Here is a 21,045-nt window from a genome sequence, read left to right as displayed (position 1 = left end):
CTATGGCACTAAGCTTTTCGCCAAATCCATACTTTGAAGGACTCACAAGCCATGCGTAAGACACTTGGCCTCCACATCCCTGTCGCAAAAAGCACGGACGGTCATTTATACATTGAGGGTGTGTCTAGACTACAGAGTTTTGTTGACAAAAGTGGACTTTTGTCGACAAAACTATACCTGCATCTACACTACCGCTGAGTTCTGTCGACATAACGTTGACACAACTCAGCAGTTTTGTCGACGCTGGTAAACCTCATTTTACGAGGCATAACACCTTTTGTCGACAGAGTTCTGTCGACAGAAGGTGTTATTGCATCTAGGGTTGTGTCTAGACTACAGGGTTTTGTCGACAAAGCAGCTTGCTTTGTCGACAGAACTGAATGTAGTCTAGACGCTCTTTGTCGACAGAAGCTTTGTCAACAGTATCTGTCAACAAAACTTCTGTTGACAAAAGCCTGTAGTCTAGACGTACCCTTATATATTATACAGACCAACGCCTTTTAACCAACATAGACAGTACAACACCAAGCACGCACCAGGCCAGAATAGGCATAGACAAGCAGCCATCCACTTCACATCAGACCTTTTGAAGGGTCGGTTAAGGGTCTGACAGCCCCAGTATCTCCATGGCAGCAATCCATCTCATCCACGATATTTGGCAACAGACTAGCCTCATTTTATCCAGTGTTGCATAACATCACCACCGACAGATGGGTGCTAGAAATTATTTGAATGGTTTGCTGTATCCTATTTTTAGTTACCCCACCCTTCCACCCCCATTGCTTGTCCATCTTCAGGGACCCCTCTCAGGAAGATGTGCTCCTACATGAACTGGACCGTCTCCTTCAACTTGGGGCCACAGGGGCAAGGGGTTCTATTCTCATTATTTTCTCACAACCAAAAAGACAGGTGGATGAAGGCCTCAATCAGTTCATTCGAACTCAGCATTTCAAAATGGTAACCCTAGCCACCATAATTCCTGCCTTGGAGAGGGGAGCCTGGCTGTCTACCATCCACCCCCAGGATGCTTATACTCACATTTCCATACACCCAGTGCACAGATGTTTTCTCCGATTGACCTTTTGAGACCCCGCTTCCAATACAAAGCACTGCCATTCAGACTCTTAACAGCCCCATGGGTTCTTTTCCAAGGCCCTAAAAGTGGTGGCAGTATACCTGTGAAAAATGGGAATTACCATCTTCCCATACCTAGACGACTGCCTACTGAAAGATCCCACAGTGCATGACACAGAATCTCCAGAAATGCATGCTTAGTCCCACTCTGTGTCTAGAATTCATAGGGGCACACCTGGATTGCCTAACAGCAACAGCGCCCCTTCCATCACAAAGGTTCTCAGCAATCATGGATCTCACATCACTAGCACAAGCTCGTCCACGTATCACAGCTCAATACTGACTTTAACTTCTGGGCCATGTGGCAGCAGCCACGTTTGTGGTACCATATGTTCACCTCCATATGAGATCACTACAGGCCTGGCTACGCACGGTATATAGGTCACATGTCCACCATATAAACAAACAGCTTGCTATGCCCTCCAGAATAAGGAACTCTCTGCCCTGGTAGACACACTCAGACAGCGTGAGCACATCTACCAGCCAGGCAGCTAAGGACTAATACACCTAATTATAATAAAAGGTACCTAATTAGAAAATACCAGGCATTTTATATGTCTGGTAATTTCTCAATTTCTTTCCCAGACAAAACCTTCAAATACCGGACTGTCCAGTACAAAACTGGACACCTGGCAACCCTTCTCTTCCTTGCATCCTCCCTCTTAGTCAGATACCATACCCAATCTGCTCCTGCTCCAGCCTCCTGGAGTGCTCATGTGGCGCTGGGTCCCCCAAGCCCTGGCCCAGGCTGGGTCGAGGATGCAGCTGGGTGAAACACTGAAAATGTATTCATTTTTCATTCTTTTTTTTATGTGTTTATATTTTTGGGCTGCAAAAGACAGTACTGAAAAAAAACCAGGTTCCAACTAAAGTAAAAAGTTTGGGAAACCCTGATCTGGCCAGCTTTCTATCCATCTTACAGTCCATTTATCCAATCCATATTCCCTTAACTTGCTGGCAAGAATATTGTGGGTGACTGTATCAAAAGCTTTGCTTACGCTGGCACTGGGGGCTTTGGGAGGACCAGAAACAACTTATTTGAATATTCATCATTTGCTTATTGAATATGCAACTATGCAAATGAATGTTACTGGTCCTCCAAAAGCTCGTGAATGAATTTACTGGTCCCCATGTCAAAAAGTTTGGGAACCCCTGTTTTACAGAGTTAGTGCCTAGGTTTCTACAAGCAATGCTTGATCAAATCATACTTAGTTAGAATAATGAGATGTTATGTGTGGAGAGAGAGTATACTGAATTTGTATGATATATTGTAAGTATATAGATAGTCTGAGAAAATGTGAAATTTATATGATGAGATTTAGGTAGGTTTTCTTGTTTTTGCCTCCTTAACAATCTAGGTCCTAAAACTTTGAATTATCCTGAGAATGTTGGTTTATCTCTGGAATAACATAAAAGAAGTTTGAATGTTAATAATCAGGGATCAATTGTCATTCCATCATTTTAAAGCAGTGACTTGCAAAATTAATAAGAAAACTTCCATATAGATGTTTGTCAATAAATATTAATCTTGTTCGCTGCGCAGGAAATAATTGAAAATTTGTCAGATTTATGTATATGTGTGGTTTAATGTTTTCCTCTTCACCATTCTTGCAGAATTTTCTTTTAAATAGCTTGAATAAAGAAGTCTACAAACCACTCCTCATTAATTTCTCAGCACAAACTACAGCAGCTCAGACTCAGAATATTATCATGTCTAAGCTAGATAAAAGAAGGAAAGGAGTTTTTGGTCCTCCTCTTGGGAAGCAAATGGTAACTGAAATCTATTTTTTTACCAAAATAAATACTTAAATACAATATTTCTCAACTGTAACCCAAAAGTAAAATTACACAGGATTAATAGAGTAATTTTAGAGTGACAGAATTCTAATTCTCCTTATTTAGACTCTTGTGCTCCCTGTTCTGTTTATGTAAATGAAAGGGTATCTATGTCCTCAGATCCAAATTGAGGGAGAGGGACCCTTCTAAGATACTTTCTTCTAGCTGTCCTGAGACTTCCTCACAGTGTTTCAGCATCTTCTGAGGAGATGCTGGGGGTGGGATAAGGCAGTGTGTGAATGACACATATCTAAGCCATTTTCCCTGTGGAGTAGCAGTGCAAATAATTGCAAACTGAATTAATGGTACCCAGAATTGCTTTCCCCTTCATACTATGTAACTTCACCCTCCAGGACATATTGTAGAGTCATCCACAGTCAGGTGAGCTGATAGCAGAATAATTTCTGCATGGGCTCTGATGTCTAGAGTTTGTAGGGATGTGGCAGCAAGATCCAGGCCAGAATCTTCTGTGCAGATGTCCTTGGATTCTGATGGATTTCAGAGTTTCCATGGGTTTAAGAAAGTTTAGAAAACATACTAAAAAGAGATTAAGAAAAGTAAATGTATTTCATAATTTCATTTTCAGGTTGTATTTGTAGATGATGTAAATATGCCAGCACGAGAGGTCTATGGTGCTCAACCTCCAGTTGAGTTACTTCGCCAGTGGTTAGATCACTGGAATTGGTATGATCTTAAAGACTGCACTATGATTAAACTTGTGGATATTCAAATTATGTGTGCGATGGGACCAGCAGGTAAAATATATGTATAATGTATTATTATATTTATTAATCAAATTCTAAGTACCTACAATAAAATGTGTTATTTTTAAAGAGCTGATCTGTATGTCTGCATATGCCTAAGACTGGAGAATTCTTGCATGTAGTATTTGTTAGTCCATGCTTTCACCTCAGTTGTCTTCTTGCTGTATACCAAGAATAAGGAGTGAGGCAGACTGGCCCCCTTTCCAGTTCTTTCTCCTCTGCATGACCCAAATCAGAATTGTCACTCTTCAGAACTCCTTTCTCTTCATCCTATAAATAGATTCAAAGTTATTTTATTCCTAGTTTGTTGTTAGTGTGCTTGATAGTTATACTTGGCTAATGTTAGATTCCTCACCCTGAAGAACGCTCACAATTAGTTTTGGGACTTGGATTATGTCCAGGATTCTGTGCTTCAAAAATACGTTTATTGGCTCTGCTACTTTACTGCCAACCTTTACTATTCTGGGCAATGCATATCTCTGCCAAGTACAGTGTCTTCTGCTCCTTCTTCAGCTGAACATGGAGGTGCAAGAGCTCCCACTTTGAAAACACCTTCTGGAGCAGGCAATAAGATCTAAGTCAGATCCAGGTCAGTGAGGATCCCGCCCCAACATATATGATCGAAAGTCAGCAAACAGCATGTCTCCCAATTCTGTGTCTAAATCCAGAGAGAAGAGGAGGAGAGGGAAGGATCCTGTTGCTGGGCCCACCTCTCAAGAGTAAACAGTGTGTGCATATAGACAAAAGCAAAGCTGCTCTTAAAAGCTCTAAAAGGACAGACCTTATCTCAAACATGTCTAAAGCTAGTGAGCCTTCACATTCAAGCCTTAGGGATTAATGTTCTCTTAAACTTCATAGGCATAGCCAAAAGAAGTCTCAAATTATCCAGCCCTTCTCTCCAAACACAATTTTCTGGACTGCTTTAAGTTCCTAGACTTTAAGGACAAACTGCCTCTGGAAGACAGGGCTAATTTCTGCTGCAGCAAGGTCATGCTTCTTGGAGTATGCCATTGTGTTCTGACATGCAGAGATTAGCGGGTGTGCACTGGACATTAGTAGATGAAAGTAGCACATGCAGAAATAAACAAGTGTATAATGGAAAGCTAATATAACAGATTCTAAATGTGTCTTACTAATTTCACACACACTGTGATCTGTAATTTGTTGTAGATTTTACATGATTATACTGAAATTCTCTCCCAGTCAGAGTATTGCCAGCTTTTTTGGGCTAGATGATGACCTTGTATGGTACCCATCCCTAGGAAAGGGTACTGTGAAAAGGGATCTGGGGGTCATAGTGGATCACAAATTAACATGAGTCAACAATTTTAAACAGATTAAAAAACCCATCATTCTGTGATACATTAGCAGGTGTATTTAAAGCAAAACATGAGAAGGTAATTCTACCACTCTACTTGGTGCTGATTTGGGGTCAGCTGGTGCCACATTCTGGGTACTACGTTTCAGGAAATATGTGGATAAATTAGAGTAAGTCCAGAGAAGAGCACCAAAAATGATTAAAGATGTAGAAAACATGAACGGCGATGGAATGCTGAAAAAATGAGTTTGTTCAGTCTGCAGAAAAGAAGACAGAAGGGGACAAGAGAACAGTTTTCAAGTGCATAAAACAGTTACAAGGAGAAGGGAGAAAAATTGTTCTCTTTATCCTCTGAAGAGAGAACAAGAAGCAATGGGTTTAAATGGCAGCAAGTGAGGTTGGATATTAGGAAACATGTCTTAACTCTCAGGGTATAATAAATTGCCTGGGTTAGTGGTGAAATCTCTGCTATTGGAGATTTTTGAGAGTGGGTTAGGAAAACACCTGTCAGAGGTGGTCTAGATGAGGGGTCGGGAGCCGATGGCCCTTCCTTAATTGGGCCCGCAAGGCTTGGGGCTCCATTGCCCCCTCCCACAACAGGGTAAGCAAGAGCTAGTGCTCTCGCTGTGCAGGGGGGCACCAAGATGGCTAAAGCACCGGTGCCGGCTCCCTGCTATTACGGGACAGTGATGAGCCTTGTGGGCTGGATCTAGGCAAGCTGTGGTCAGCATTTGACCTCTGGGCTCTCCCTGGTGAGGGAGGAAATGGCTCTGCATTGGAACGGCAGCGCAGGCCAGGCTCCACCCTGTTGTTCCCATTTCCCATTTGGAAATCCCAGCCAAAAGGAGCAGTAGGGGGTGATGCCCACAAATGCAGGGTGGTGTGGAGCCACCTGTGCAATCCCCCTGGAGCTGTACCAGGTAGTGTCCCATCCATTGCCCCCTTCCGTGCCCCCGTCCTATTCAGACCCCACCTCGCTGCTGCACCTCTGCTCTCACACACATCCCATACTCAGCCTGCTCCTGCACCCCACCTCCTGCCCAGACCCCCCAACCCCAGACTCTTTCTGTGCCCTCCTTTGTACAGAGACTCTGCATCCTGAGCCTCCCTCCTGCCCTGAACCTGCATTCCCACTCTCAGCCCAGTCCTGCATCCTATCGCCTGCCTAAACCCTGCACACTACCTCCTGCCCAGACTCTGTACCATCACCCACTCCCTGGTAGCTTCCTCCCACACACTGAACCCCCTCATTTTTGGCCACACCCCAGAGCCTAGGGGTGCCCACAATATCTACCTGCCTAGGCCCTCCGAAGAATTAATCTGGTCCTGGTGGAAACCCTGACACTTGGCACTCCCCCATGCAGCTGGAGTGCGAGGGGTACCCTAACATCCTGAGTTGCATGAGTGAGGTGAGTAATTCTTTTCCCCCCTGCTTATCAGTCAGGAGCCATGCCCATGAGGGTTGTTTTTTGCTTCTCACTTGCATGCGGTCACTGACTGATTTTTCTGTAAGGCTGTGTCTAGACTACACCTCTCTGTCGACAGAGAGATGTAGATTAGACACGTCGATATTGCTAATGAAGCAGGGATTTAAATATCCCGTGCTTCATTAGCATAAACATGGCTGCCGCTTTTTTCCAAAACAGAGCTTTTTTGGAAAAAAAAATGGCAGTCTAGACGAGGATCTGTCAAAAATAAAGCCTTTTTCAAAAGATCCTGTATTTCTCAAAACATGAGGTTTACAGGATCTTTCGAAAAAGGCTTTATTTTCGACAGATCCGCGTCTAGACTGCTGGGGGGTTTTTTTCCCGAAAAAGCTCCATTTCGAAAAAAAAGCGGTGGCCATATTTATGCTAATGAAGCGTGAAATATTTAAATCCCTGCTTCATTAGCAATTTCGACATGCCTAATCTACATATCTCTGTCAACAGAAGGATGCAGTCTAGACGTAACCCCAGTCAAATGACTCCCGACCCAAAAAAGGTTCCCTGTCCATACTCTAGATGATACTTAATCCTGACTTGAGTTCAGGGGATTGGACTAGATGACCTCTCAAGGTCCTTTCCAATCCTACTCTTCCATGAGTCTGTAAGAGACACCTTTTAAAGTAGTTTAAACTTATTTAGAACGTGACCAGTTAGGCCACTTCAATGTGAATTTCTAGACTATTCTCACTTTCAGAAAGCCAGATTCTGATAGTACCTTATTCTATTAGACATCTGATTGCAGTCATTGGTACTGTTCTTGAAGTTAAGATATTTAAGGATCTTATCCAGGATGATTAGCAGAAAAATGTTAAATATTTATCATTTAATGGTAGTTTCAGAATTTTATTTTCAGCATTTGCGCTTTCTATTTTAGGTGGTGGCCGAAACCCAATAACTCCTCGATACTTGCGACATTTCAATACAGTTACTATTAATGAATTTGATGATGATTCCATGTATACAATTTTCTCTAGAATCTTAGATTGGCATCTCTCTACTTGGTAAGTAACTTTAGTATATTGCAAATGGCTAAACTAAATATTTAAACTATGTCTTTTGGAAGTGCACTAACAAACCTTTCTAGGGCCCTGTTCTTGAGCAGAATTGAGCATCTGAGGTTCCCATTGACTTGACAGGTTTTCAGGGGTTTTGGGGAATACAGCCTCTTATTAGGAATCACCTATGGAAAAAGTGCTGTTTCATAAATTGCTTCTGATAGTGTGTTAGAATAGTTCAAGTTGCTTCAGTTAATTCAGATGGTTTGAAAATATTTTTTCAATTTAAAGTAAATAAAAATATAGCCTTATCAGGGTTATTTGGATTATTCTAAGAAGCCGAGGATTTTGTGTAATATATTATACTTATCATCACCTGTTTTTACCAGTTTTAGCAAATCAATACTTAGAATACCATTAGCTTCTTCCTTTAACATTTTAGTATCTGCAAGAAGTCAGTAAAAATAGCAAGTTAGTCAATTGGTGGAATAGAATTCGAATGAAAAATCCATGTGTTAATTGTTATTACTATGTACTTTTTGATTTATTAAAATATCAAAAATATAAATTATTGTTGAATCTGAATTTCATCTTATATGATTTCGTTTATACACTGTCTAGAAACATGGATTTTTCTTTTTCGGTTTTTTGTGAAAGCGTTTTTCATCTCTTATTTAATGTAGGTCTCTTAACACTAGACCTGTGTTTAAATATCAGTTTTCACCATGTGACTAATCCTGTGAAGTACTGAGCACTTACTTCTGTAGGAATTGAGGGCTCTTCTTTGAAATATGTTCTCCATATAAGTTTTCCATTTTGTGCTAAGGGCATGTAGTCCAGAGGGGGCCAACTGCCATTCAGTTCCTTCTTATTGCTTCAGACTATGAAACAGAGCTGCTTACTGACCTGGTCCTATAAATTAATAACTGACTTACTTTAACCTTGTTGTGATGGGATTCTGGAGTGCATCCTGGAACTGTGGGTTTCTCTACACAGCAAAGTTATTTCGGAATAACGGCTGTTATTCTGAAATAACTTTGCTAGCATCTACACAGCCAAACCGCTATTTGGAAATGCATTTTGTGTGTAGATGCGTTATTTCGAAATAACTACAGGCAGTCCCCAGGTTACATGGATCCGACTTACACCGGATCCCTACTTACAAACGGGGTGAGGCAACCCTGCACTAGCTGCTTCCCCCCAGCAGACCAGGGAGACGCGAAGCTAGCGCCCCCCCCCCCCCCCGCCCACAGCAGACCAGGGAGACGCGGAGCAGCTTTTCTCAGCAGACCCCTCAGCTTAAGAATAAAGGACTGAGGGAAGTGAGGTGTGGGAGAATAAAACTGAGCTCTGGAGAAATGTTTGGCTAGAGTTTCCCCTACAATATGTACCAGTTCCGACTTACATACAAATTCAACTTAAGAACAAACCTACAGTCCCTATCTTGTACGTAACCCGGGTCTGCCTGTATTCCAAAACATTTTACTTCAAAATAATGTTGTAGTGTAGCCATACCCTGTGAGATTGTTGAGACTGTGAGTAAAGTAATCCTTTACTCACCAATTTGGGTTTTCTCTCAGAATACCTTCTGGTGACAAGCAACAAACCCCAAAAGGTTGTTATTGCATAGTATAACCGTATGTGGAGCCCCACACCGAGTTAGATTGCATTAATGCATAATCTGTCTCATGGTACCCTACATGGCATGCTTTATATGAAATACCACAATTATATATGAATGATGAATATGGGGTTTAAAGGGCACTCCCCCAAGGTATAAAGTGTCACCCTAGTAAATACTCCTATCCCCATAATTAGTTCATAGTTAGTAAAGATAAGGTAGTAAGATTGGCTACTTTTTTTTTCAATTTATTTGATAGGTTTCATTTCAATCAGGAATTTTAAAAAAATCCTCTCCCGGTGTCAGTGGAGGGTTTTATTGGGGGTTCTACTAAAACCCCTAGATTTAAATTATATCCATCATGCAATGGTGTGATGCCTATTAACAATGGACATACTTGATATACTTTTGTTTGGGGGAGTTGCACATCCCCAGAAATGTGCAGAAGGTAGGTCCAGCCATTTAGGACTTTGGAGCTAAGAAAGAGGGATGGCAAATTGAAAATCCCCAAGAAGAAGGAGGAGGCAAAAGGAACTGTTTCAGAGAATGGGGGAAAGTGCAGTAGCAATGTAGAATGCCAGGACACATAAAGTGAGATTTCCCCAAGATGAAATGTGGGTTTGAAGGATTATGCAGATGACTCTTGTGGAAGGATAAGAAATAAAACTACTACTTCCCTTTTAAAGATGAGATGGGGCTGCCAACGGGGAATTGTGGGTGCTGTCTTGCAATGTTTGTTGATTCAGGAGGATTTACTGAAGGTCATGGGCAGGGGTAGGTAGAGTTAAAATGCATTACTGGGGAGAAAAAAGTTGCCCAATAGCAGAGAGACCGAAAAATTTAAAAAGGAAATTTAGGTGGAAGCCAATGGGAGTAGTGCATTTAATCATACTGGTTACAGAAAGAAGGTAGACAGCCAAGGCTGCACATGAGTAAATAAGGGGCAAAGAAGGAAGAAAGGCCTAGATTAACAGAATTAGACCATTCTAGATGAAATGATACAAGCCAGAATGAAAATAGAACTGCCCCTGAGGAAAATAGGGCAAAAAAGGAAACAATTGAACTAGGCTCAGGGAGAAAAGCAGCCCAATCACAGCTCCAGAACCCTTGGAAGGGTGAGAAGCAGAACCTAGGGAGTAGTTCATGGGAATTGAAGAGCTAGAGGACTTAGAGAAGGAAGAGAGCAGTGGACAAAAGCAGGCCTGGCCCTAAGACAAGGGGGAAAAATATGAGGAGAGTGGACTGCTGGTTGCATGGTGTGAAGATTTGTGGGTTGAGAATGAATTATGTGGACCAGCCCTTAAAATGTATTTTTTGCATATAGAGGATGGAATGTGCTGGAAAAGAGAGTATTGAAGACCATTGCGAGGGAAGGGGGGGCTGTGAGGGGTCTGGAGTGGGGTGGGAAGGGATGCCACCCCAGACCCCTCATAGCCCCCCCTTACGATAGTTCGGCTCTGCCCCAGGCGTCCCTGATTCAGCTGCTGCTGGTCAGTTTCAGCAGCAGCTGAATCGGGGATGCCTGCAATAGAGCAGCTGGGGTGCTGCCGGGTTGGTCCCACAGCGCCGATGGGCGGCGCTACGGCACTAACCCAGCAGCACTCCAGCTGCTCTTGGGGACGCCTGGGACAGAGCAGCTGGGGTGCTACCGGGTTGGTCCCGCAGCCCCGAGGGGCAGCGCTATGGGACCAACCCGGCAGCACCCCAGCTGCTCTGCTCCCGGCTTCCCCGATTCAGCTGCTGGTCAGTTTCAGCAGCAGCTGAATGTGGGAAGCCTGTCCGGCTGCCCCAGCACTTCTGGGTTCCTGATGGTGCTGGACCATCAGGAGTCCCGGAGAATTGGATGCTGGACTAATGGAGTTTTACTGTACCTAGATCATGGATGGGCAATAATTTTGATGGGGGGCACACCAAGAATTTGGTAAGTGGCCAAGGGCTGCACGCTTCCATGATATTAATGGAGGATGTGTGGGATCTGTGATGGAGGTTGGGTAAAGATGTGAGCTTGGGGTAAGGGATTGGGGTACAGGAGGGAGTGTGGGACCTGAGGCAAGAGGCTGGTGTGCAGAAGGGGATGCAGTATCTGAGAGGGGAAATGGGTGCAGGAGTGCAGGAGAGGGGTGCAGGGATCTGGGTTGTGACCATGAGTAGAGAGGAGGGAGTTGTGATCTGGAGGAGGGGCATAAAAGGAGGGTGCAGGGTGTAGGAGGGGATTGTGATCTAGGGCAGGTATACAGGAGGTGGTGCAGGGATTTGTATTGCAGGATATGGGAGGAGGTAGGGTGTAGGAGGGGCAGTTGGTTGCAGGGAATGAATGGGTAAGGTACCAGAGGAAGGCTCTGGCTGGGAGACACTTAACCTGGGCGACTCCCAGCCAGCAGCCCAGCAGATTCCTCAGACAGACTCCCTCCTTTCAATGCCCCTGCATGCTGCTCAGAGCAGTCAGCTGCAGGGGTTATGTGCTGCTCTGTATGCTTTCTGTCCTGAAAATAGGCAGCTCCCATTGGCCAGGAACAGGTTAATGGGATCTGCAAGATTGTGTTGGGGGGGGCAGTGTGCAAACCCTCTCCCCATGTCCCCATATGCTTACAGTGTTCAGAGAGCTGCTCTGAGCAGTGTGTGGAGCTGGGGCAGGCAAGGATCTTGGCTGAGGCTCCCACTGGGCCATGGAATGGATCCAGTGGTGTGGTGGGACGTATTCTGCCCTCAGGCCATATTTTTCCCAACCCTGACCTAGATGAATATTGAACTGTGTAAGAACCAATTATGAAATGGCAAATTGGATCCTCCTCAGAGCTCATTCTACTAGAGCTCCTACAATGTTCTTAAGAACTATTTCCATCATATATATTTGCACAGAAGTCACCTGGGAATCAGTGCACACATTCACGAAATACTGTTCTGTTATGGAAACTTCTAGCTTGCATGATATATTCAGCAAAACTGAGCTTTGGTTTTTAAACTGAGCTTAAACTTCAACCCTCCACACCTGGACTAGTGTTTGTGAGTCACCATAAGCGGAATGTGTATATGGACAAGCACTGAAAGGAAAAAGAAAAGTTACATATCTGTAGAGTAACTGGAATTCTTCGAGATGTTTCTCATTTACATATACACATATTCCACAACATTCCCTCTTTTCCACTTGCTTCCAAGTCCTATAGCCTTTGAATTCTGTGTTGGAGAAGGAACTTAGGGGCAGTTGGTATATTCTACTTGTGTTCTCTCAGTGCAGAACACAAGGACTTTCGTGGCACATGCATGGCAGCAATCAAGACCGCTGACCAAAAGACTCTCATCTTGAGTGCACAGGCATCTGTATATCACTAGACATGGAGAAGATATATGCACAACACATATGTGCAAGTAGCTAACTTTTTTAGTAATGCAGTTTTGCAGATGTGATACAAAATTGAAATATATAATAATCACAAACAAAAATAACCCTCTTGGAATAAAATGGAAAACTTCATTTTGTGGGAAAAATCTTGAATTTTGAAAAAAAATTGTTTTCTACCTTGAAAGGCACGCTATAATTGTCTTTGCATTATAAGCAAGCAAATATGTTTTTTTTCCCCTCTAGAGGTGAGAGTTACTATAGCCCAGTAACTTCAAATGGTGCCTTAGTTGTTTCAGAGAGATGTCAGATAAGCATAGTGTGTATGGTCAGTGATGTATCTAGATGTGAGGTCTAATTATAGAATGTCTTGAAGCTTGTGTATGCTGCTTCTAGAAGTGTGCTGAGGTCTCAATGGCCACCAGTCAATTAACTTAAAGAAATGTTGTGACTTCTTCTTCAGGACTGCACTTCCAGAGGTGTGCACCTTAGAAGTAGCATCACAGAGGCTGCTCTCTCAGGGTATATCTACACTACCACCCTAGTTTGAACTAGAGTGGTTAATGTAGTCATACGAACTTGCAAATGAAGCCCGGGATTTGACTTTCCCGGGCTTCATTTGCATGTTGCCGGGCACCGCCATTTTTAAATGTCCGCTAGTGTGGACTCCGTACCCGCGGCTACACGCGGCACGAACTAGATAGTTTGGACTAGGCTTCCTATTCCGAACTATCTGTACGCCTCGCTATCTGTATCTAGTTCGTGCCGCGTGTAGCCGCGGGCACGGAGTCCGCACTAGCGGACATTTAAAAATGGCGGTGCCCGGCAACATGCAAATGAAGCCCGGGAAAGTCAAATCCCGGGCTTCATTTGCAAGTTCGTATGACTACATTAACCACCCTAGTTCGAACTAGGGTGGTAGTGTAGACATACCCTCACTTTTAGCACTTAGGTCCCTGGAGGAGAAGCTCAGTGGGTTGTTACCATCACTGAATCTGATAAATTTACCTTACTGTAAACGATTTCCACATATCTAAACCAGACTGATGCCTCAAACTAGAGGGCAATTTATAAAAGTTTAAGCTTGGTGCTATTTGAACAGCAAAGTTACTGTAAAATTGGCTCAGAGGGGTAACTATATTAGTCTGTAACTTTAAAAACAATGAGTAGTCCTGTGGCACCTTAGAAACTAACAAAAATATATATAGTGTCATGAGTTTTCAAGGGCAAAACCCACATCTTCAGATGAGCTGAAGTGGAGTAAAATTAGGAAAAACCCTCATAATGGTATATTCAAAATAATAATAATCAGGGCTCGACAAATAGTGCCACGGGCAAGTAGATTACACCCCCGAAGAGCCGGCGCTGAGCGATCTGTGTATGTGTAGAACGATCTGCGCATGCGCAGAGTGCAGAACCACGTAGCTGGCGAGCGGGGCTTGCTGTCTCTCGGCGAGCCCTGATAATAATAATAATAAATAAAGTGGTAGAATCCTCAATATTTTCTACAATTATTAGTTTTGATTCACAATCCTACTTGATTGGAAACTCCATGAGTCCAGCAAGAGCAGTAGAATTTATAAGATTGTCTATAAGGAAGTATCATCTTGAGTCTTAAAACTGGCATTGAGGAGTGAAGCAGTGTTTAAGTATGTATTTTTAGATTGATGAACTGTGAAAATCATTTTTTAATTAGCATTTTCCCAATTTGTCAGTTACAACTTCCCATCTGAATATTTACTCTTGACTCCACAAATCATTAATTGTACTATGGCACTGTATAAAGAAGCTATGAAGAACCTGCTCCCCACTCCAGCCAAATCACACTACTTGTTCAACCTCCGTGATTTCTCCCGTGTTATTCAAGGCGTTTGTTTGTCACGACCTGAAACAACAGACTCTGTAGAAATGCTAAAGCGTCTTTGGGTTCATGAGGTAAGTCTTCTATGAGTAATAGATTTTATATTATATTTATGAAAAATAATTGAAGATTCAAAATTAGCCTTAGAAATTTTCCATGTGTGCATATCTGTTTAACTTTGATTAATGTCAGTATAAAATGAATAGAATGGTAGCATCAACTACTAAAACGATTACGTTATTTTTTATCATGCAGGTTCTTAGAGTGTATTATGATCGCTTAGTGGATAATGCAGATAGAGCCTGGCTTGTTGGGTATATCCAAGAGGCAGTGAAAAGTCATTTAAATGAAGACTTTCATGAACTTTTCAAGAGCCTGGACTTCAATTATGATGGTAAAGTGGAAGAGGATGACTTACGTAGTCTGATGTTTTGTGACTTTCATGACCCCAAACGAGAGGACACAAACTACAGGGAGATCAATAATGTGGACACATTGAGATTAGTTGTAGAAAGCCACTTGGAAGAATTTAATAACATGAGCAAAAAACCTATGCAACTTGTTTTGTTCCGATTTGCTATTGAACATGTCTGTAGAATTTCACGGATCCTGAAACAGCCTCGCAGCCATGCCCTTCTGGTTGGTGTTGGAGGCAGTGGCCGTCAGTCCCTCACTCGATTAGCGGCACATATGGCTGATTATACGCTTTTTCAGGTCGAAATATCTAAGAGCTATGGTAACAATGAGTGGCATGAAGACTTAAAAGTCATCCTAAAGAAATCTACCGAGGGTGAGATGCAAGGAGTTTTCTTGTTCACTGATTCTCAGATAAAGAAAGAGTCATTTTTAGAAGACATTAACAACTTATTAAATGCGGGGGAAGTACCAAACCTCTTTGCAGTAGATGAGAAGCAAGAAATTTGTGAACGAATGCGTCAGATAGACCGCCAGCGAGATAGATCAAAGCAAACTGATGGTAGTCCCATAGCTCTTTTTAACATGTTCATTGATCGCTGCCGAGACCAACTCCATGTAGTGTTGGCAATGAGTCCCATTGGAGATGCTTTTCGTAATCGCCTTCGAAAATTTCCAGCTCTTGTTAACTGTTGCACACTTGACTGGTTTCAGGTAGAGTTCTTAATTATGTACATATTTTTGATACAAGTACCTCCAATTCCTTTTTCGAAATATGACCTCAATTCATTTCATGTCAAGTAGTTTGCTCTTTAATTCTGTTAATTAACAGTTAAAATATTTTCCTAGAATGAGAGGGTGATACTCCACCCTACTGATTTCTGAGGGATTGCACAAAGTGTAAATAAAGACAAGATTTTACCCAGAATGTCACTATCACTAAGATTAATACCTGAGGCTATGTCTAGACTGCAAGCCTCTTTCGAAAGAGGCTCTTTCGAAAGAGAGCGTCTAGACTGCACGTTGAACTTTCGAAAAAGCGGCTTGCTTTTTTGAAAGAAAGCATCCAGTGAGTCTGGATGCTCTCTTTCGAAGAAGCCCTATTTACATTCAAGAACGCCTTCTTTCGAAAGAGGAACTTTCGAAAGAAGGCGTTCTTCCTCGTAAATTGAGGTTTGCCGCCGTCGAAAGAAAAGCTGCGTTCTTTCGATTTAATTTCGAAAGAACGTGGCTTGAGTCTGGACGCAGGTGAAGTTTTTTCGAAAAAAGGCTACTTTTTTCGAAAAAAACCCTGAGTCTGGACACAGCCTGAGTAAACAGAACAGTAGAAATTAAAGAATGAACTCATGTCAGGTCACTGATAGAGTAGGGTCAGAATTTACTGCCTTGGTGTCCTAACAGGTCTATGGCTCCATTGATGATGATAATAAGAAGGCTGCTTGTGTGTGTGCTCAATGGTGTGTGCCGTGTTGACTTATTCAGCAAACCCTGAGAGAGTCCCCCGAAGACCACAAATCAGATAAGGATAAAAGGTGTCCAGCCAGGTTTATTGTTAAGTGAAGTACAGTAATAGTTGTCAGTAGACTCTACCGAATCACTATACACATGTACTCATAACAGTGGCCCAGCACAACCAGTGGGAAATTCCCATGGCCCCCAGTCTGGACAAAGACTGCCCCTCCCAAGACACCACTTTAAATACAGTTACAAACAAGTTACACAGTCAGGTTGACACCCTCTGACATTGTCTGGTTATCACTCTCTGATGCTTCTTAGATATCACCCATCACTCTGTACCTTGTGGTTTGATTAGATCATCTCTATCCATCATGCTGTCATTTTAGATCCTTTCCTGAACCTGGGTCTAGATCTGCGGGGAGTGGGTAGCAAGGTTTTTTTTAATGAGCTAGTGGGTACCATGTGCTTTCAACTTATGATCAGTACCAATTACTGTTCTACACCTGGGCCTATTACCAATTAGTGTTTTGCACTCTCAGCCCAGTTTGTGCCAAGTTCTTTGCGCAGGGACCTGCCTCTTGCTTACAGATTAGCTTTACTTTATGTTTTGTCCATTGTTTGCTAGGCGTCAGGCCTCAGACTAGGCCTGTGCTCCATGGGCTTATTTATGTTTTAGGCCTTCATCTTCTACATGAACTATCCAATGTACTTGGCTTGCCAAATCTCAGAGTTGATTTGCTAAGTTCTTAAAAAAATATGGATTTGGTGTTTATTGGCAAAAACTCGTAGATAAATTCCCCAGCCCCAAACATCACCTTCTTCCCTACTACCTGCAAACTACTATAATCTCTCTATATGTTATATTTCAGATACCTATATTATACTAACAGTAAGGTTCAAAATTTGATCAGACAAGTTAGGAAATTCAGACTTATGCAATCTTTAAAGTGCATTTCTATATCCCTGAACCCCATTTTAAATTGGAGAGGGTCTAAGTAAGTTATAAACAGTCTTTTTAGCATATGCGCAATGTGTCACAGGTGGCATGTGACTGGGGTTCATCACTGAATTTGGTCTGCTGGATCATTACCTTTCACAATTTGGGCCAGGTACTGATGAGGAATGCAACACGCATGCTGATGCATACCTGTTTCCCAAGGTTTTCAGACCTCCCAGTAATGGTAACTTAACTGATTTACTCCAGGCAGTGTCAAGGATAAATCAGTGGGAACACAGCATTTCCATCTGATAAAAGATTCATGCAATTAAGCCTGCTCTATCTAAAACTGCAGTTTATTAGATTTAAGGACACATAAACATAAGTATAGGTTTAGAACGTCCCAGATATTCAATTGACATCTGAAATGGTTTGAGCAATTAACAGTAGGTTCACAGTGGCCAATTGTCACTAGAGAGAAAAGATGTCAGGAGAAAAGTCTCTCGAGATTACTTCAGAAGACTGCTCCAAAGTATGCTTTATTATCTAAACTTTTTATAGCTAACTTCTACAAAACATACAGGTCATACTGACCCTTACTGGATAGTCACTTTTTCTAACTTTCAATAAGTGTGTAATATCAAAAGCATCTAGACTCGTTTTTCATCCACTTACCATCTTTCATTCTCAGCTATTTTCTTTTTTTCTCCCATCCTCCGATACTGATTAGCATAAACTGCCAAATAGTTTTGACTTTGCATCCAACTGCCTGTTTTCCAATTGACCTTTAATTGTGTAGTGTTCTATTTACTTAACATATGGTGGCTAAATGCACATAGTATGGTTGCAATTGATTTGATCACATTCTGGGGTACACCCCTCAAATCTAGGACAACATAGCTATTAAGGTTGTATTTAAAAATACTTATACGTATGTACAAAGGAAATAATTTCTACATTTCCCATAGTTCCCTTTTGAGGAATAAACCCTACCTCATTTTAATGACAGTTGAGAGAAGACTCTCTCCCCACCTGCTGTAGAGCCAGCAAGAGGTAGGGAGCCAGCTGGGAGGCCAGCAGCTGGGCCAAGGAGGCCAGTGGCAGCGGTCCAAAAATGATCTCACTGGTCTAGCAAAATTCCTCATCTAAGACCAGTCAGGTCCTGAGGGTGCTGGACAAGGGAGATCCAATATATATTAACATCTGAGAAGAAATTTATAAATTGCGGAATTTATGAAATTCTGTACGATTCTTATTGATATTTTGATATGATTTTTAAATGGGTGATATTAAAAACAAGAATAAATTACTGAATGTGTTTTTAATTAGTGCTGTGCTGGACTCTGACACATTCAACATGCTTCATTTATGACCTACTCTATTCTAAGAGAAAAATCAGAGTTGTAATTCAGAAATGACTGTTATAACTTGTCTTGCAGATCTGCCATTGAAGACATATTTTTAAATATTCACATCAAAATACAGTTTAGTATTCACATCTATTAAACTTATGACTACAGGGTTCATGCACATATAGGCCACTCTCCTAAAAAGACTTACTTATACACAAGCTTGACTTTTTCTACTTGGGTATGTCTAGACTGCATCCCTCTGTCACCAGAGGGATGTAGATTAGGCAGGTTGACATTGCAAATGAGGCAGGGATTTAAATATCCCGTGCCTAATTGCATAAACATGGCCACCGCGTTTTGCCGACTCAGCACTTTGTCAGCAAAAATGGCAGTCTAGAGGGGGATCTGTCGAGAAAGAAAGCCTTTTTTTGACAGATCCTGTAAACCTCCTTGCAGGTTTACAGGATCTACACTGGCCGCTTGAATTTCTGCAAGAACACTGACTTCCTACTGTCTGAAATCAGTGCTTCTTGCGGAAATACTATGCTGCTCCCTTTCGGGCAAAAGTCCCTTTTGTGCAAAGCTTTTGTGCAAAAGGGCCAGTGTAGACAGCTCAGATTTGTTTTGCGCAAAAAAGCCCCGATTGCGAAAATGTCGATCGGGACTTTTTTGCAGAAAAGCGTGTCTAGATTGGCACAAACGCTTTTCCGCAAAACTTTTCCATTAAAAACATTTGCGGAAAATCATGCCAGTCTAGACGTAGCCTTTGAGTATTTAATGGAACAACTCATATATAAAATTAGTTAGTATTTTCAGATTTGGGGAAATAGAAAATTCTGTGAATTCTACATGCACAGGTACAGTGAAGCACAAGTAGTATATGATCATTAACACATCCTTCTTCCACAATGTGTAGAGCAAAAAGTGTAAGCACAGTTTGATACCGGTGTGGTAAGTTCCTCTTAAGATTCTTCCTTTTGCTAAGTAAGCACTCTTTAAAATTAACCAGTTTCAAGAGACTCAGCAATGCATCTGTTAATGTAATGCCATATTTCAGTCTAATAATTGAATGTATCAGTGTTATGTGCATTTGCTTGTGCAATTTTGCAGTTTTTGGTTTCTTTTTAAAGCATGATTCTGTTCTGAAAAGCGACAGAAAACATGACAACTCTTTACTCATGCTTTCTTCCTGTGTGTCAGTCATATCTTTTAAGTGTAGTATGTAGGTCACACAATTAATCATATTTAACTCAGACAGTTGACTCAAAAAATTCATTGCAATTAATTGCACTGTTAAAGAATAGAATAGCAATTGAAATTTAATAAATATTTTGGATTAAATCTTTTTTCTACATTTTCAAATATATTGGTTTCTCTTACAACACAGAATACAAAATACACAGTGCTCACTTAATATTTTTTACTATAAAAAGATAGAAAAATAAATAGTATCTTTCAGTTTACCTCATACAAGTACTGTAGTGCAGATTCTTTATCATGAAAGTAGAACTTACAAAGGTAGACTTTTTTTGTACATAACTACATTAAAAACAAAACAGTGTAAAACTTTAGAGCCTATATGTCCACACTGTCCTACTTCTTGTTCAGCCTATGGCTAAGACAAACAAGTTTGCTTAAATTTATGGGAGATAATGCTGCCTGCTTCTTGTTTACCAAGTCACCTGAAAGTGAGATCAGGTATTCGCATGGCACTTTTGTAGCAGGTGTTAGAAGGTATTTGCTTAAAAATGTTCATGCCCCTTCATGCTTTGCTCACTATTCCAGGGGACATACTTCCATGCCGATGATGCTCGTTAAAAAAATATATTTTGGATGAGAGCAGTCTCAGATAATAACACATGCTTGTTTTAAGAACATTTTCACACCAGATTTGACAAAACACAGGGAAACTATTAATGTGAAATTTCTAAAAATATCTACAGCATTCAATGCAAGGTTGAAGAATCTGAAGTGCCGTCCAATATCTGAGAGGACAGAGGCATGAAACATACTTTCAGAAGTCTTAAAAGAGGAACACTCCAATGCAGAAATTACAGCACCAAACCACCAAAAAAAAAATCAACCTTTTTTTGGTGGCATCGGACTCAAATGATGATCATGCACCAGTCTGCATTGCTTTAGATCTTTATCGACTAGAACCCATCATCAGCATGAACACATGTCATCTGGAATGGTGACTGAAACATGAAGCGACACATGAATCTTTGGCACAAATGCCACGTAAATATCTTGTAACACATAGCTACAACAGTGCCATGTGAACGCTTGTTCTCATTTTCAGGCGACATAGTAAATAAGAAGTAAGCAGCATTATCTCCCTTTAGCTTGTTTGTCTGAGTGACTAGGTGAACAAGAAGTCGGACAGAGTGGACTCTAAAGTTTTCCATTCTTTTATTTTTGAATGCAGTTTTTTGTACATAATTGTACATTTGTAAGTTCAACTTTCAAGATAAAGAGATTGTAGCAGGTGAATTGAACAGTATTTTTTTTTTTTTACAGTGCAAGTATTT

At 41.6% G+C, this 21,045-nt stretch overlaps 1 protein-coding gene across 5 annotated transcripts in view; it reads left to right on the top strand.

The window, feature by feature from the left end:
• DNAH7 (dynein axonemal heavy chain 7) overlaps window positions 1-21,045 on the top strand; it is a 244,255-nt gene that overhangs the window by 139,489 nt on the left and 83,721 nt on the right. For all 5 annotated transcript variants that reach the window (XM_075934216.1, XM_075934215.1, XM_075934214.1 and 2 more), the window contains 5 exons: window positions 2,749-2,904; window positions 3,557-3,725; window positions 7,414-7,540; window positions 14,208-14,427; window positions 14,609-15,481. In XM_075934216.1, the coding sequence (XP_075790331.1) occupies window positions 2,749-2,904; window positions 3,557-3,725; window positions 7,414-7,540; window positions 14,208-14,427; window positions 14,609-15,481 (1,545 nt within the window). The remainder of the gene's footprint in view (window positions 1-2,748; window positions 2,905-3,556; window positions 3,726-7,413; window positions 7,541-14,207; window positions 14,428-14,608; window positions 15,482-21,045) is intronic.

Source organism: Pelodiscus sinensis, chromosome 7, assembly GCF_049634645.1.
Source record: "Pelodiscus sinensis isolate JC-2024 chromosome 7, ASM4963464v1, whole genome shotgun sequence".
NCBI classification, from domain to species: Eukaryota; Metazoa; Chordata; order Testudines; family Trionychidae; genus Pelodiscus; species Pelodiscus sinensis.
The sequence above is the reverse complement of the archived record's forward strand: the minus strand, read 5'-3'. Positions and strand labels throughout refer to the sequence as shown.